General features: G+C 36.5%; 1 protein-coding gene across 2 annotated transcripts in view; it reads right to left on the reverse strand.

Moving 5' to 3' along the window:
• Positions 1-463: 463 nt before the first annotated feature.
• The window catches only part of UBP25 (ubiquitin-specific protease 25), a 108780-nt gene continuing 90867 nt past the window's right edge, over positions 464-18376 (reverse strand). The window contains exons 8-10 of one of the 2 annotated variants that reach the window (XR_016358409.1): positions 1362-1499; positions 1142-1243; positions 464-988 (exon numbers count right to left, since the gene is read on the reverse strand). Coding sequence is in view for 1 of the 2 variants with exons in the window: in XM_089808470.1 (XP_089664596.1) it covers positions 1391-1499 (109 nt within the window). In the remaining variant the exon portion in view is untranslated. Of the gene's footprint in view, positions 1244-1361; positions 1500-18376 lie in introns of both variants that reach the window. The other variant, XM_089808470.1, reaches the window with a different exon arrangement.

Here is an 18376-nt window from a genome sequence, read left to right on the forward strand (position 1 = left end):
TACCCATGCATGAACTTTACAGCAAACTTGAGGAAAGGCATGAAAGTTACAAATACACGAAGTAACGGTACATTTGTTGCTTCAAGAAGTCGGAGGGCAATCCAATATGTCTACTGCCCCAACCATTTCAGCACTTCTTCGACTGAATACAAGATGATGCATAAACTTTATACATCCTCATATTTTACATACTACCAAAAATCTGATCCAGCTATTCAAGACATTTATAATATGCAATGCATGCCCCTTCTACCTCTTTCTGGCTTGAATTTCATCCAGATTCCCTGGATCTGTTTTAGCCCCTATGTCAGCACAAAGACTCAAAGACAGTTCTTCCCTAGATATTTATGTGCGCTCTAGCTCACCCTAAAAGGGTGCTCAGAAGCTGTATCCATTGCAAGTTGAATAGTCCATCATTTAAATCACTCAAAAAATTGATTACTCAGAAATAAGAGACTTGATATTGAGGCCAAAAAAATTATTTGATTATTTGTGTCTTTCAGCAATTACCAGCATCTGAATATATGAATGTAGTAGAGGCTACCTTGACTTGTAATAGCACTATTCTGTGTTCCCAGGATGGGCCAATGATTGTTAACTCTCTTCCAAAATACAAGTCAAGAACTCAACAAAAACGGGAGAAAATGTTCTATTGCGATGATACACATCCACTTGTAAAAGTGGTTTGTAAAATATACGAATAAAATATATCATACACCTCTGAACAAGCATATATAAAACCATCTTTCTGGTTCCCATGAAGAAGAACTTGGTACGAAACCTCAAACGGCTGCACATTATGTTCCTAAATTTCAAAAAGAATTACTGCATCATTATAAGATGGTAAAAGAACCCGTGCTCTCCATGAGACAAAACAGGAGGGACTTCAAAAATTGTCTCGAATGTTGACTGGCGTCCACCCAATTATTGATACAGCCTTCAAGGACAATCACGACTAGCTTAACGATCACATCTTTTGCATCTACACCTGAGAAAGAAATAAAAACCTATGATATGTGTACGCGTTCAATGAATGTTATATATCCCTCATTTCTGTCATGCCCTAAGACCTCAGTAAACATGAATTCATGTTAAAAGCTATTGTGGGAACATGAATTGTGAAGCATAACAGCATCCATACCCTCCGTATTCACTGATATAGGCATGCTGTTGGACCTTTGATCAGCAGGCATTTATTATGTAGATATTATACAAATCGACCCGGAGAGCAGCAGTGAAGTGGCTGCACAAATTACATTGCAATTTACCTCAGCTTCGAACATAATCAGAACGATAATCTCTCAATAGCAAAAAAAATGATCTTCTGAATGATACAAATGTGCAACAATGCACAGGCATACCATGAGAACAACACTATTAAAAATCTCAGTCAGGGCTCCCCATTAAAAAAAGAACGAAGCCGTTCTAAAAGTCCTTGCTTCAATGAATCTGGAAGTTGTTGAATAAGTGGATCTTTTGTATTGCATATTAGCATCTTCCTGCATAAGAAAAAGAAAGTACCTGTCAAATTGATAGATGAACTTTCTGAATCACAAGGTATGTTGCATTAAAAGAACGATGATGGTAAACCAGAAAATAGCTACAGCATCAACCACATGTTGAAGAAAATTGGTGTGCAGTTGATGAAACAATTCTAAGTCCCAGATAAGAACAATTTCCAAACATTTCATACAAAGATGAGTAAAAAGAAATCCTATAAAACCCAAAAAAGATCTCTTTATAAATTGAAATTCTTGAATGCCAATAGTGACATGTTGTGATGGTTAAGTTGTTGCGTTGATATCCTTGCCATCAAGGTTCAAATCTCATGGGGATGAGGTCCCCCGTTTGTGGCCTCACTGGTTCATAGCTCCAGGTCAAAGCGTTTAAGCCTATTTAAAAAAAAAAAAAGTTGAAATTCTTGAATGATTTCCTGTGTTCCCTCTCTCAGCTCCTATACTGTCAAACACTAAATGCATCTCCTATTTCACCCTTGAAAAGAACTAATCTAATCCAGAATCTCAACAAAAAAAAATTCCAGAAAAATATATAGCTTCCCACGTAATAACAAATGAAAAATATCTTAGAAAAATATATGAATAAAATAAGTACTACAATGATATCCTGTATTTTGCTATGCCCTTAATATTGGTGTATATAGGGTTATGAATAGTGAACTTGTGGCTATCTTAATCCTTAATTAAGTCATATTATCATTATTATATTATTATTTAGGTAGTTAGGTCGGCCTACGTGTTATGTAGGCTTGTGTCTATTCAACCTAAGCATAATTAAGTATATATTGGAGGTTGTGAGTCTTATTTCAACATCATATTGTGAAGTGTGTTCTCATTGGAGATATTTGAAAGTTGCCCCCTCGAAGTGGGCCTATTACTCTCAGCAATTATCAAGTATTTATATAATATTCCATATTATTTCTTCTATTATGCAAGTTATTTCATTACAAGTGGTATCAGAGCATGATCTTGGCACCATAGAGGCAAGAATTTTTTTCAAAACTAGGGCAATTTTGGGAAAAGCATAATTTTCAAATTTTAGCAAATTTTTCAAAGATTTTTAAAGGGTTTTTGAAGACCATATTAAAGAAGCTATAGTCCAAAATTTAGAGGAATTCGAACAAATTTGAAAAAATTATTGCAGAATTACTATTTTAACAAAATTTATTGAGATCTTCATATCTCTCACATCCTGCGAAATTGGAGTATAACTTGTATTGAGTTTTTGAATACATTGTAGAGAAGCCTAAATTTCAAAGCTTGGAGAAATTTTTTATTTTTTTTTTTAAAAGCAAGATATTGCAAAATTAGAAAAAATCTCTCTCAAGGCAGCAAATCTGCTAATTTTTTGGGGATTCTTTCCGAGTAAGGGCATCTTAGCCCTAGTAAGTTGCATAAAAAAATTAATCAGACAATTTACATTTCATTTGTGAGATTTATTTCAAAAAATTTGGTTTCCATCATGACAAGGCCTTCAACAAGAGGCAAAAAGAATGCTACCACACTAGGGAAATCCTCTGATCAAGATTGGGAAGCAACAAAAAATAGTAATCCAAATGAGATACTTAGTAAGTTCAAGGAAGAGGTCAAGAGGGCTATGAGGAGATATATTAGAGCTACAAAACATGTTAACAACCTATATGAATGAAACAAGGAAGGAGCTCTCAAGCAATCAAGGTAAAACCTTTAAGTTGACTAATAATGACACAAATTTTAATAATCCTCCAGGATCTATTTGATGGAAAGGATCCTCTAACATGGATAAATCAAATGGAGAATTATTTTGAAGTTCATCAAATCCCTTATGGACAGAAGGTCACAATGGCTTCCTTATATCTAGAACCAGATCAATTCATTTGGTATCGTTGGCATTGTACTCATAGGAGGAAAAAGGGTCTCATTGTATCACGGTGAATTTTTACAGAAGAACTCCAAGTACAATATAGCAATAGTGTGACAGAAAACTTCTTTAGCCAACTTGTTAAGCTTCAACAAACAAGATCATTTACGGATTATATTCAAAAATTCCACAATTTATCCTTAAGAGTGGATACAATTACAAAGGAGAACTTGAATGATTTATTCTTGGGTGGTCTCAAGGATCACATTCAACATGAGGTACACATGTTTTGTCCCAGCTTAGTAAATGAGTCTTTTATATTGGCATGCAGGGTAAAGGAGAAGTTCTTGATTCCTAAAAAGCAAGGGGCTAATGTGACAAGAGAAAAAGGATATTCAACACCTTCTCTTCCTCAACCTACTAGGTTAGAAAAGAGCAAAATGGTCGTGTTTCAATTGTGATAGCAAATATAGTCAAGGGCATAAATGTAGTGAAAAGAAATTGTTCTATATTGAAGGTGTGAGGAAGAAAAGGATGAGCCCATATCAAAGGAGGATAGGGAGTCAGGTGAGGAATCACATGATTCTCAACTAATCATTTCTTGTCATGCACTTTCAGGTCTCAGTACACCACAAACCCTCAAGGTAGTGGGCTTCTTAAAGAAGCAGAAAGTAATAGTGTTGATTGACTCAAGTAGTACTCATAATTTCATCAACAAAAAGTTGGCAACTCTTTTGAATTGTTTTATATATCCAGCCCCAAAGTTCCAGGTTTTGATTGCAGATGGGGGCACAGTTAGTTATTCAAGGAAGTCTCATAGCATCAAATTATCCATGGGAAATTATCAACTTGATACCCCAATGTATGTGATATCCATGGGTGTGGCAGATATTGTTTTGGGAGTACAATGGCTTACTACATTGGGAACAATTGAGATGACCTTCCAAGAACTATTCATGCGATTTCAATCAAAAGTAAAGGTAGTGGAGCTAAGGGAATTGAAGGCAAAATCCCCACAAATAGTAAGCTATCATCAAATGCAAAATTTTCTTAAGGAAGGTGTAGATGGATTTGTGGCCCAGCTATGTTCATTAGAAGTCTCTCAATCTAATGCTCTTACTTATCCAAATTTACAAGCAATAATTGATCGTCACTCAGTGATTCTTGGAGATATGCCTAAAGAACTTCCTCCTAAGAGGGATCATGACCTTGCTATACAAATAGTTCCAGGGAGCCAACCACCAAACATCAAGCCTTATAAGTACCCACATATACAAAAAAGTGAGATAGCAAAAATTGTTGAGGAAATGCTAGAGGCAAGAATTGTTACAAGATTCAAGAAGAGTTGGCAGATTAAAGGATTTCCAGATGATTGATCTATAAACAGAGGAACAAATGTGTTCCTTATAAAGAATTACAAGGACATTGTTTCTAAAAGAAACAACGTAGACTGAAGACGGAATTAGAAACAAAACTAGAGACAGGATAGGAAACATTCCTATCTAGACTGAAGAAAAAAGAGACAGGATAAGAAACATTCCTATCTAGACTGAAAGACGGACTATAGACAAGTAGTTGACTATTATAGAAAGTATAAGATATTATCTTAATACCCTCCCTTAATGGTCAACGTACGGATGTCGGAACATTCTGTGATAACTGAGACCCTCCCTGGATCTACAGAATGTTGAAACCAAGAAGCTTTGCCAAAAGAGTGCTATGACTCAAAATAAGTTGCAATTACAAAACTTCGTTTTTGTGGAAAAAACGGTAAAACCCGAAATCTCACACAACCTTGCATATTACAGACAACTTGAAAATGATTTTTGAGGAGAAAATCAACAAACCCATAAAAAACAGAAACAAATTCAGAAGGCGAAAAATGCAGCTTCGCCTTGATTAGGAAGCTCAACAACTTGTGTTGTTGGCTGGGAAGCATTGTGCTTTGCTTGGGCAGCCAAACGTTTCTGGCACTCGAATTTCATATGGCTGAACTTGTGACAGTAATTACACTATACATTTTGCTTCGTAGAGCCATCCAAGGATTGAGCAGAAGGTTGATGCTGGGAAGGCTAAGAAGACTGATGGTTGCCAATGTTCTATTGAAAGGATTTTGCAGCAAAGGCTTGCTTAGTGGAGGTGGAACTGGAGCTGCTACCAAACTGTTGTTTCCACCGATCTTGCTGAAGCAGCAGGGTGCAGAGATCAGTGAACTTTAGATCAACACTAGTAGATGTGATGTTGAGAGTCTCGATAAAATGCTCATAGGATTTTGGTAAACTCCAGCGAGTGATTACCACAATATCCTCTTCCTCCATCTTGCGACCGATGGCAAGTAACTGATCACGAATTTCCTGAATCCGATTCAGGTGTGCCTGGAGCGAGGTGCGCTCATCCATGACAATAGAAAACAGAGTGTTTTTCAGAAAGAAGGCTCTGCTCTTGTTGGAAGTCTCATGAAGACCTTTTAGATGTGTCCAGATTTCGACAGCTGTCTTGCCGGATGGAATCTGAGAAAGCTAGTCATCAGCTACGGATAGTTTGAGAAGCATTACTGCCTCTCCATTGTTCAGATCCCATGTATCTTGATCAGGACCCGGAGAAGTCGAATGTTGCGTAACACCCAGAACAAGTTGAGCGGTGTTGCGATATTCGAAGATTGCGATGATGCGCTGCTTCCAGGTTCCATAATTGCGACCATTGAATTTGGAATTATGTTCGAGCAGAATATTTGTCAGAGATGCCATGGCACATTTTTCAATGAAAAACTGTGAAAATCTGTGAAGGCACGTTCTTTGAGGCAAAAATACGAAAGACCCAGAAGAATCAGAGAATAACCCTGAAGAGAGCTCGAAAAACCCAGAAGGAATTTGCTGTCGTTTTTTGGAGCCGCTAGCTCGAAAATCGAGGCACCCAGAAAAACGGACGATGACCTAGTTGAGCTCTCGAAAAACCCACCAAGAATTTGCAAACAAAATATTTTTTCGACCCCAAAAATTAGGGTTTCGAGCAAAAAACCTAGTCGGCGGATTTGAAGGTCAAATTTGCAAAAAAATGTCGATTTTCTGTGAAAAATCAGACTTCTCTTTTCAGAATAGGGACTGACGGACTGATTGGGCAGTAGAGATGAGGATTTCGAACCAAAAAATGGTGTTACAGACACGTTTTTGTTGCAGATACAGGGAAAAAAGACTGCAAAACACGGCTTGCGATTTCCAGTCAAAAACGAGCAAGAGAAAAATTACGCAAGCGATAACAAACGCACAAAATATTAGAGGTCACTGAAGGGATGCAAAACATAACAGACGCGAGCAAGCTGAAGTCGCGTTTTTGCAGATTTGAGCTTGAAAAAAAAACACGATTTGCAGATGGAACGATCCCCTGAAAAGAAACGAAAAATAGGGCATTCAATTGCAGTTGGTAGAGACTCGAAGGCACAAGAAAAAGCATGAAAAAAATGCCACGTTTTGCAAACTGATGTCGCGATTTCCAGTCCTGAGTTGCAGATTCTTTGCATCCCAAACCCTAGCCTGAACTAGGTATAATGAAGCAAAATAATTTAGGGAATGAATAATTTCGAAAATAAGGTCTAGATAATTTCAATTAGAAATTATTATTTTCAAAAAAATTCAACCTTGCTCTAATACCATGTTACAAGATTCAAGAAGAGTTGGCAGATTAACGGATTTCCGGATGATTGATTGATAAACAGAGGAACAAATGTGTTCCTTATAAAGAATTACAAGGACATTGTTTCTAAAAGAAACAACGTAGACTAAAGACGGAATTAGAAACAAAACTAGAGACAGGATAGGAAACATTCCTATCTAGACTGAAGAAAAAAGAGACGGGATAGGAAACATTCCTATCTAGACTGAAAGACAGACTATAGACAAGTAGTTGACTATTATAGAAAGTATAAGATATTATCTTAATAAGAATTATCAGGCATAGCCAAAGTGCTTACTCCTCACCTGTTGTGATTGTGCATAAGAAGGATGAAACTTCGCCCATGTCTCCAAATTATAGAGTGCTATACAAGTACACCATTGAAGATAAGTTTCCTATTCGAGTCATCGATGATCTTCTAGATGAATTAAATGGAGCTATGTATTTTACCAAGTTAGATCTTAGGTTGGGTTATCACTAAATTCGAATTAAAGAGGAAGATATTTGTAAGATAATGTTTTGAACTCATGAGGGTCATTAAGAATTTTGGGTGATGCCATTCGGTCTTACCAATGCACCATCTACATTCCAAAGTTTGATGAATTCCATTTTTAAGAAGTTCTTGAGAAAGTTTGTGTTAATATTTTTTGATGATATATTAATTTATAGCGAGACATGGGAAGAACATTTGCAACATGTAGATCAAGCATTAAAATTACTTGAAGATCATCAACTCTATGCTAAGCCATCCAAGTGTGCTTTTGGTCTTAAGGAGGTTAAGTATTTGAGACGCACAGTTTCACATGGAGTAAAGGTGGACCCTAACAAAATTAAGGCTATCATGGAATGGCCTATTCGAAAAACTATTAAGAAGCTAAGGGGTTTCTAGGGATTGACAGGATACTATAGAAGATTTGTAAAGAATTATGGTCATATAGCAGCAACCCCTTACCACTCTATTGAAGAAAGATTCTTTTCATTGGAATGAATCTACTACTGTATCATTTGAGCAATTCAAGAAGGCTATGTGTACAACTCCAATGCTTGCCACTCCAGACTTCACCAAGGAATTCATTGTGGAATGAGATGCTTCTAGAAATGGGATAGGAGCAGTGCTCATGCACGAAGGTTGACCAATTGCTTTTGAGAGTCGTTAAAAGGTAAAAATCAACTCAAACCAGTTACGAGAAGGAAATGCTAGCAATCCTTCATGCAGTTAAAAAATGGAGGCCTTATTTAATGGGCCAATACTTCAAGGTTAAGACAGATCATGATAACCTAAAATATTTTTTGGAACAAAGACTATCGTCAGAAGAGCAACAAGAATGGGTCACTAAGATGTTGGGATATGACTTTGAAATTGTATACAAGAAAGAGAAGCAAAATATTGTAGCTGATGCACTTTCCAAGAAGGATGAAAAAGATGAAGCCTTATTGTGTGCCCTTTCAATATTACAAGAAAATTGTGTGGTAGAAGCCAAAGATGAGAGGCAAAACGATGTTGCAACAAGTAATCTCATCCAGCAAATAAAAAGTGACCCTAGTAGTTCAAAAAAGTTTTTTTTAAAGGGGGATATTCTTTGGTATAAAGAGTGCTTGTATCTGTGCAAGAATTCCACTCTTAAATACAAGATTCTCAAAGCACTACATGAGTCCCCAATCGGTGGTCATTTAGGATTTTTGAAAACATATTATCAGGTCAAGCAAGAATTTTTTTGGGAAGGGCTAAAAGGTGATGTTCAAAAATTTGTGGTTGAACGTTTGGCTGGTCAAAAAAAATAAGGGGGAAACAATTAAGACACCAGGTCTCTTGCACCCTTTATCTATTCCTAACCATTGTTGGGAAGAGGTATCAAGGCTTCCCAAATCTAAAGGTCATAATGTCTTCATGGTAGTAGTTTCTCACTAAATATGCACATTTCATTGCATTATCACATCCTTTTACAGCAAATATAGTGGCAAAAGTTTTCTTGGAGAATATCCAAAAGCTACATGGTACACCTAAGAATATTGTTAGTGATTGTGATCCTATCTTTAACAATCACTTTTGGAAAGATCTATTCTCATGTTTGGGTACTCAATTGGCTCATAGTTCTTCATACCATCCTCAATCAGATGGGCAAACTAAGGTTGTTAATAAATGTTTGGAAGGATATCTACGTTGTTTCACTTCAGAAAAACAATCTCAATGTGTAGACTAGCTATCTCTTGCAAAATTGTGGTACAATACTTCTTTTCATAACTCATCAAAAACGTCTCCATTTTTGGCACTTTATGGATATCATCCTCCTTCCATCACATCATCATTAAAAGTGTCACCAAGAGTTCAGGGAGTAGAGGTACTTTCAAGACTCGAGGAAAATTTAGCTATGGCACAAAATCAAATAAAACAACAAGCGGACCAACATCGTAGTGAAAGAAATTTTGAAGTTGGGGACTATGTCGTCTTGAGATTGCAGCCTTATAAACAAATCTCAATGAAGCTACAAAAAAAGAATAGTAAGTTGTCTCCAAGATATTATGGACCATACCAAATCATGCAAAAGATTGGTAGTTTTGCCTACAAGCTTGAGTTGCCACCAACAACAAAGATACATCTAGTTTTTCATGTTTCTTGTTTGAAGAAGGTAATTGGGCAAAATATTCCTACTCAAACAATACTACTAGAACTTGATGAAGAAGGAAGAATAATTTTGGAACCAAAGTGCATTCTTCAAACACGAACGAAGAAGCTAAGAAACATAACCCTGACTTAGTATCTCATCAAATGGAGGAACTTACAAGTTGAAGAGGCCACATGGGAGGATGAGGAGTTCATTCAAAAGAATTCACAGTTGGTTAGCATTGAGAACAATGCTTCTTTCAAGAGGGGGGGCATGCTACACCCTTAATATTGTTATATATAGGGTTATGAATAGTCAACTTGTGGCTATCTTAATCCATGATTAAGTCATGTTATCATTATTATATTATTATTTAGGTAGGTAGGTCAGCCTCGGTGTTATGTAAGGTTGTGTCTATTCAACCTAAGCATAATTAAGTATATATAGGAGGTTGTGAGTCTTATTTCAATATCATATTGTGAAGTGTGTTCTCATTGGAGATATTTGGAGGTTGCCCCTCGAAGTGGCCTATTACTCTTAGTTATTATCAAGTATTTATATAATATTCCATATTATTTCTTCTACTGTGCAAGTTATTTCATTACATGTTTTCTCTCAGTTCCTACACTGTCAGTCTCACATACATTTTATGCCTTGCGTACCTTGGAATTACTGTTCTAAGTCTTGTACATACATAGTTACAACAAAGCAGAGGCATGCACTAGCATTTTTTGCTCTGTTAGCAATACTAAATCTTGATCATGGATCACGAAGTGCAACCCAAAATTTTCATACAAAATTAACACACAATCTTGAAGCAACACATGGACAATAAAACAAAAGAAACTGCCACTATTGTCGAAAGTAATGGCATTAGAACAAATGCTTCACAAACTTAAAAGAAGTGAACAAACACGAAAGATGGCTTAGGTCCTTCTACCTACACGAGAGAATGTCAATGCGGCACGCAATCATCATTTGACAGATATAAGCACGTACACGGTGATCGACATGCATGGAACAAATACCATGCTCAAGGATATGATGATCATCATGGATGTGACTGTTAAAGCAGCATGATGGCTCAAGGAGAGATTCATGTAGCTCTCAATTATGATTCCATCTTATATGCTCAATAAGCTGCTATATATTTGATGTGATACCACACAATGCAAACATCCTTATCCATCTACAACTATGTCTTTTAGGTTCACATCCATTCAGAGGATGGCAATGCTTCATCAGGCTACCAGTGTCGAACTCTTTTTAGTGCTTGTTCAAGGCCATCTAAGAATTGACATCCACTCACTATGGTGAATATGGCCCTTCAAGGCTTCTCACATTTACATATTGGCAACACAATAATGCTAGCTTGATGAGTCAAGGACCATATGGCCCATGCCAAGGGTCCCATGGTAGCTTTTGATCAAACTTAATTATTTCAAGCTTATAAAGCTTAGAACTATTGTTCCATGGAGGGTACTATTTGTGGCACTTTGGTGTTTTTAGTAGAATGAATTTTGCTTTTAGGGCATGTGTGCATTGCATAGAGCTTGGTGTTATTAGCTTATCACTCAGATTGACAAGTTGCTTGAGCATTACGTAATCATTAGCAACCAGTAGATTCTCTAACACCCTTCTTTTGGGGGTACCTAATGTTATGGTAAATCGATGTTTTTGTAGTTGTATTAAACAAAGGAGATGAAAGCTCCTTATATAAATTTACAAAGACGATGTTTCTAAAAGAAACAATCATGAACTAAAGACGAAAATAGAAACTACTTAAATAAGCTAAAAAATAACTACGATGACCATTAAAGAAACATTATAATATTCTAATATCCTCCCTTAATGGTCATTGTCTAACTATTGTCTTTTGGTCACAAATTTTTCAAAACATTTTGTTGTTGTTGAGACCCTCCCTGGATTTGCAAAATGTAAATTGACCAAGAACCCAAAATCTATCCAAAAAATGAACAAAGAGGGTGTCCCCTTCTTGAGAATGCTTTGCAACTGAAATATCCCTAGCTATAAAGGTCACTAAATCCCAATATTGTACTGTGGCAATTCGTCAAATAGTTGGCAAACAGGCTCTGATACCACTGTAATGACCCTGACAGGTTATTGCTTACTCCCGCACCCAAAAAACTCTTTATACTTCAGGGGTTAGATGTCTCGTCAAACACTTTGCATGTAACCTTCAGTTTGTATTATTTCCAACAAATTCACCAAGTAATATAGATGCAACAAATAGGCAATAATACCAGCGATATTCAAGAAAGAATTTTTACTACAATCAAATGTTTCAAAGTTTAATCACAAATTCAATAATCAAATAATAGACCTGGACTTTATATCAAGAATAGAATCCTGAGACAAAGTCTGCTTAATCCCAATTGGTAGAGGAAGCTGATGCCGCCAACTTACTACCACCCTCTGTTCGGTCTGTGCACAATTTCTCCCGCGAAATTATACAAATTTGCGCACCAATACCTCTGAACGGATACGATTTGCACTCCTTCCTTAATTTGGTGATTCGACCTATGACCTGCAGGTTTATTTTCTCATTATCTATACTCCGCGGAAAGTTTCTTATCCCAACTTTGGCGACCACTATCCTTGATTGTTTTAATAAATCGCAATCATCAACAAGATGCCCGAACTAATAGAAGTTATGTCCGTCGGTTGTCAGAAGATTACAGGGGTGATGCGGGCCAATTTAAGACGTTTACACCCTCGCCAATTCTGGAAACCGATGTACTCCCACCTTTGTAAGATTGATCCTATAATCGGGAATCAGTCTTGCGAATAATCTGAGCCCTGTTGATTTTGCCGGCTCTTTCAATTTGACACCAGGGATGAGGCGCCTCCACTTTCAGTGCAAATCGATGATTAAAGAACTGTTGTTTCTAGCTATGATAGCTATATACTGTGGCAGTCTCTGTGTGGATAACATTCGTTTATTTGCCATTGATGGAAACGGATCGGAGAGATGGGTCTGGATCTCCTCAATCCGCCCCGATCTTGCTCCTCCCTTCTACTGTCTGCTCACGCTGCGCCCCTTTTGTTTAAATTTATATTGCCCACCAAAAAGCCAATCCGGCTGAGGACAAAGCCGTCCAGGTGCAGGTATAACCAAGTGTCAATTTGCTTGCAAATCCGACCCTGTATGAGGAAATTATAACCATAGATATGCTTCCAGCTTCCTTCCGAAATTCTCCTGATCTGCAATAATTTGATAGATGACAAATGATTCTTCTCAATCAATCAGTAATGTAAGGATTTCCCAACTTGGCCTTAGACCACATATTTTTGCTCAGATGAAATGACTGAATGTCACCTCCAATCTGCAATAATTCAAATGATATTTCACACCCTCAAAATTGCGCACCAATTGAGAGTTATCGTTCTCAATGGCCAACTGTGACAATTGTAGAAACCCTAGGTTCCACAATGCACCCGTGATTGAATCACAATCTGAAACACAAAGAGAGATAAACAACTGCTTGATTCGAATGGAGCCCCGGGGTGCCTATTTATTCTTTTCTCTCCACCTTCTCCAGAGACTTCTAGAACAATTTTGATCTTATCTCTTAAGTGACTTTATTAAATATTTTCCAAGTCACTTTATTAAATATAAAGTTATCTTTTAATAACTATTTATTTAATTAAAATAATTAATTAGTCGTCCTTGGACAACCATTAATTAAATTAATTAAATCGAACTGTAACCAAAAATTGGGGACATGACAGCAACAAGAAACAAGAGCCTACCATTGAGAGGAGCTTGTCACTCACCCTCCCAAAATCAGCAAAACCACTGACCAGATATCACAAAAATATCCAACATGATGTTGGATAATGAAGCTGCTCTTCCCTTGAGACAGAGACAAACACTGAGAACAGTTGGCACAATTTTGAGGAAAAAAGGCAAACTCTCCAAACTTTGCAAATGTGCATGGTGCTCCAAAATACACTGCAAAGAGCCACAATTTTTTAAGACAATAACCAAAAAAAACACACTTTTTGAGGTGAAAAACCGATCAAAACCAGACAACAAAATCCAACTCATGAATCAACATACAAAGCATAGTTTTTCAGGGAAAACCGGTAAAACCCAACGGATAATTTTTGAGAAAAATATTATAAACCTACTAGATAATTTCGGAGAGAAAAATTATAAACCTAATAGATAATTTTGAGAGAAAAAATATAAACCCAAAGAAAAATTTAAGGGAAATATTTATGAAAACCCATCAAAAAAAATTAAAGGGAAAAATTTATGAAACCCATCAAAAAATTTTGAACGGAAAAAATTATGAAAACCCATCAAGATTTTTTTAAAGGAGAAATTTACTAAGAAGTCGGGTTCGTACCCTGGAGCTTGGGTCCAAGTTAGGATATGCTCAAATCTAGAAGGACCTGCGGCCAAAAAAGTCACTTAAAAATCATTAAAAATTTGGTTTTTTTATTGTTTTTTTGTTTCTAACTCTAAAAGAAGCCCAATAAGAAGCATTTCATTCCTCTAATCTCCAATTTTCTTTCTCATTTTGCTCTCTCATCTTGGTGTGGGCATTTTGCAAGTTTGAGGAGAAGTTGGAAGAGATTGTTTGAGAAGTCTCAAATCCTTCCAAGAAATAGTGTTGTGTGTTCTAGTCATGCATTTGATCCTTCCCTTTGCTTCTTTGATAGTTTGTTTTTAGTTTTGTAATTGTTCTAAAATTTTATCAAGTTCTTGTATAAGTTTTGAAATTTTTTTCTTTTCTTTTTTTATAGATTACAAGAATAAGTAGTCAAAGTTTAATGGGAGCTAAGAGATCCCAAAGATTCAAAAGATAAAACTTCTCCTTTGTGGAAGTATACAACAAGAATTGAGCAATGTGTTGGAGGGAGAGGGTTTATATGGAAATGCATTTTTTGCCAAACCCAATATAGAAGCTCAAATTACCAAGTGAAACATCATTTCATAGGCCCAACAAGTCAAGGGATTAGCATGTGTGGGGGGGCCCAAATGGAGGTAGAAAGGGGTTGTCAGCTTCTCAAATAGTAGTCATGTTAAATGAACAACAAGAGGCTGATAGGTTAGTGTCAAAAGGGGGAAAAGATAGAACAAAGCAAAAACCACCCTCTCAAACAGCCACTAGACAACATCCCTTACTACCTAACCCTTCCACGAATGAAGAAGAAATAGAAACACCCCCATCCCACAAGAGAAACCCATTAGATAAGGCATTTCAAAATGAATTGAAAGAAATTGCTGACATAAAAGTTGGTTGTTGCCTCTTTACAAATGGTGTTCCATTCAATCTAGTGAGATCATCTTATTGGAAAGAGATGGTGCAAGCAATAAATGAAGCCTCTTGTGGTTACCGAGGCCCTTGATATGAAAAGTTGAAAACCACCATATTGCATAACGAGAAAAAGTATGTAGACACCCTCCTCAAACCAATTAGAGATTCTCGGATCCAAACAGGGTTTAGTATTTCCTTTGATGGATATAAAGATTGCAAAAACCATCCATTAATAAATGTGATTGATGATTCCACCAAGGGAGCAATGTTTTTGAGGGTGGTTAATAGTGACAGGCAGGTAAAGGATGCAAATTTTATTGCTAGGCTTCTCATTGAATCCATAGAGACTATGGGAGTTGACAATGTTGTCCAAGTAATAATGGACAATGCTAAAGTTGTAGGGCTGTAGGTGCTTTGGTAGAAGCACGTTTGATCGTGTCTTTTGGACACCATGCACTATCCACTCCTTGAACTTAGTGATGAAAGCAATTGGCACCCAAATTGAATGGGTGAAAAAAAGTGTATGAGGAGGGTGAGGAGATTCAAATCTTTGTGACAAACCACCATATGTCACAAGCAATTTTCAGAAATCTCTCCAAGTTGGAATTATTGAATGTAACTTTATTTAGTTTCATTTATCATTTTGTGTCATACTTTACATAATTAAATAAAATGTTTTGTGTTGTTTACATATTTGAAATGTGTTATTAACTTCCAATTTGAATTAACATGCTAGTAGGTTGCAAAAACAAGGTTTGCTTCACACACAATCGTCCTTAGAGGACTTGTGAGGGTGAGACAAGCATTGGGCCAAATGGTTATTACCAACCAATGGGGTGGATGGAAGCAAGTTGATATAGAAAGAGTTAAAAATGTAAAGGATTTGACCTTGAGTGATGATTTTTTGAATAGGGCAGAATATGTATTAGATTCACCGAGCCCGTCATGTCTATGCTTCGGCTTGGGACACTGAAGAACCTTATTTGGGGGACATATATGATGTCATGGACTCCATGCTATAAAGAGTAAAAATGGTAAATTCATAATTTTATACAATACTTTATCCTTGTTTATTGAGAGATTTTAATTTTTAATTTTTAATTTTAATTAAGACTACATCAAGATAACTTACATGAACATCGTTTGACATCCCAAATCATTCAGAGGAGAGATCAAGATCTCGAGGAAACCTTCTACAAACAGGTGGAGAAATTTGTTCCACATCGCTAAAACAAGATGACTACACCTCTTGGCATATGCACTTTCTCCCAAGTATTATAGCGGTAAGACACTTTCTATTCCAGGTCGAGTGGCATCATATAGAGGCCTTGAGGTTGCTAGTTGGTATAAGAGGGCATTAAGCGGGCTCTTTAGTGATCCTAAGGTGACATCGAATGTTAGAAGAGAGTTTGCAAACTTTTTCTCAAGAAAAAATGCAAACCTTTATGCAATCAATGACCAAAGTAGAATGGATGTCATTGGATGGTGGTACTTACATGGGCAAGGTTATATGTACCTCCAACCTCTTGCCATTAAGATCCTCTCACAAGTAAGTATTTAAGTTTCTTTTTCTTCTCTTTTTCTATGGCCACTTAGTTTATAGAATTAGCACTCTTAAATACCTATTATATTATAATTCACAATTACTATTTTTTTTTAAATTTTGCTGGTTGTCTCTCTAGGTTGCATACTCTACTGCTACTAAGCGGAATTGGAGTACATACTCCTTTACCCACTCAATGAAGAGTAACTGGTTGGGTTCCAAGAAAGCAAAGGACTTGGTATATATTCACAACTAGTGCCTCCTATCATGCAAGGATCCCAAATACAAGAAGGGGGTAGAGAAGCTGTGGGATGTATTACTCAAGACTACTGAGTTGGAGATGACCGTCCAAAATCTAGCTAGAATTGCCTTGCTAGATGTTGAGGAGGAGGGTGTGACGGCATTTGGGGCTAGTGGAACTGATTTGGGTTCCAATGATGAGGATATAGATATAGTTAGGGATGAACCCATTGATCCCTCATTTTTCGATGACCCATTTGACCCTTGAAGGGCATTTGCATCTTTGATACTATGAGTCTATGATCACTGATAAACGATTAAATATTTGTCATATATCATTATGTTTCAAACTTTAATATATGTCAATCTGATGAACTAGTTTATGTTTTGAAATTTCATTTTGCAATCTAGTAATTCAATGTATGATTTTCTTTACAATCATGAACATAGATTAATGAGCAAGTAATAGCAAGTAACGTTGATTTATTCATTCTATGAAATGACTTAGTTTTACAATTATGCATGTTCCTCTCCTCCTTTTTTGCATATACATACATATACACACACACACACACACACGCTCACGAACCCACCTACGAACCCAAATGGGAAAAAAAAATTACCTGAACCCTGAACCCAAATCGGTAATTTAGGAAATTTATGAAAGCCCATAAGAGAAACCTGCATGCGACAACACACGAGACTTTGCAAGGTAAAACAGCACATGCAAGAACGTGCAACACACTCACAAATACATGCAACCTTTGGAAATCAAAGACTTTTGCCCAAACCAAGAAATCAAGCGATCAAAACCCTCAACAAGACTTCTGATTCTCCTCTAGAAATTTTTATTTTAAAAATTTGGAAAACAAATTTTCGAAAATTTTATCAAATCAAAAGAAGCTGGAATTTTATCTTCAGAAATTCGCCAAATTTTATGAAATCCCATCAACCCACTCTAATACCATGTTATGGTAAATCAATCTTGTTGTACTTGTATTAAACAAAGGAGATCAAAGCTCCTTATAGAGATTTTCAAAGACGATGTTTCTAAAAGAAAGAATTATGAACTAAATACGAAAATAGAAACTACTTATACAAGCTAAAGACTAACATTAATATATTCTAATATGTATGACAACCTCACATTTCCAATGTGTTCTGAGCACTTCATGGTTCCTCTATACTAGGAGATTTGAAAATAAAAAAGACAGTCATAAAATAGCAATTACTCTTGCTTGGGGCTGCACTAGGAATATTGTCAATTGGCCATATCTTTGACATAAAAGAAGGATTCGCATGATTATATGTTGTAGTCATAGTTGGCATTAGTCGACGAGTTATTGAAACTCGCACAATTTTTCTGCCATGCAATTTTTTCACCCAAAAATCGTCACTCTACTAGGGGAAAATTGTCGAGTTTTCCCCAAAAATTTGCCAAGTAATCATTCAGTTTTTGGGAAAAACTCTGAGTTTTTGAAAAGAACTCGGCCACATTTTCTTTTCAGCATTAAAAGTGCAAAAATGCAATTTTGTTTCTACCACATTGTTTTGCAGCTTGAGTGGTGGAGATAAAAAGGGTTCCAAAGCATTGTGAGGTGATTGAATGCTATTGAACGTGGATTTAAGTGGATTTCAAGAGGGGTTCAACCAGTTTTGGAAGAAAAATCTCC

The sequence above is a fragment of the Cupressus sempervirens genome, chromosome 11, assembly GCF_028749045.1.
Source record: "Cupressus sempervirens isolate cs-2001-9-10 chromosome 11, ASM2874904v1, whole genome shotgun sequence".
Taxonomy (NCBI): domain Eukaryota; kingdom Viridiplantae; phylum Streptophyta; class Pinopsida; order Cupressales; family Cupressaceae; genus Cupressus; species Cupressus sempervirens.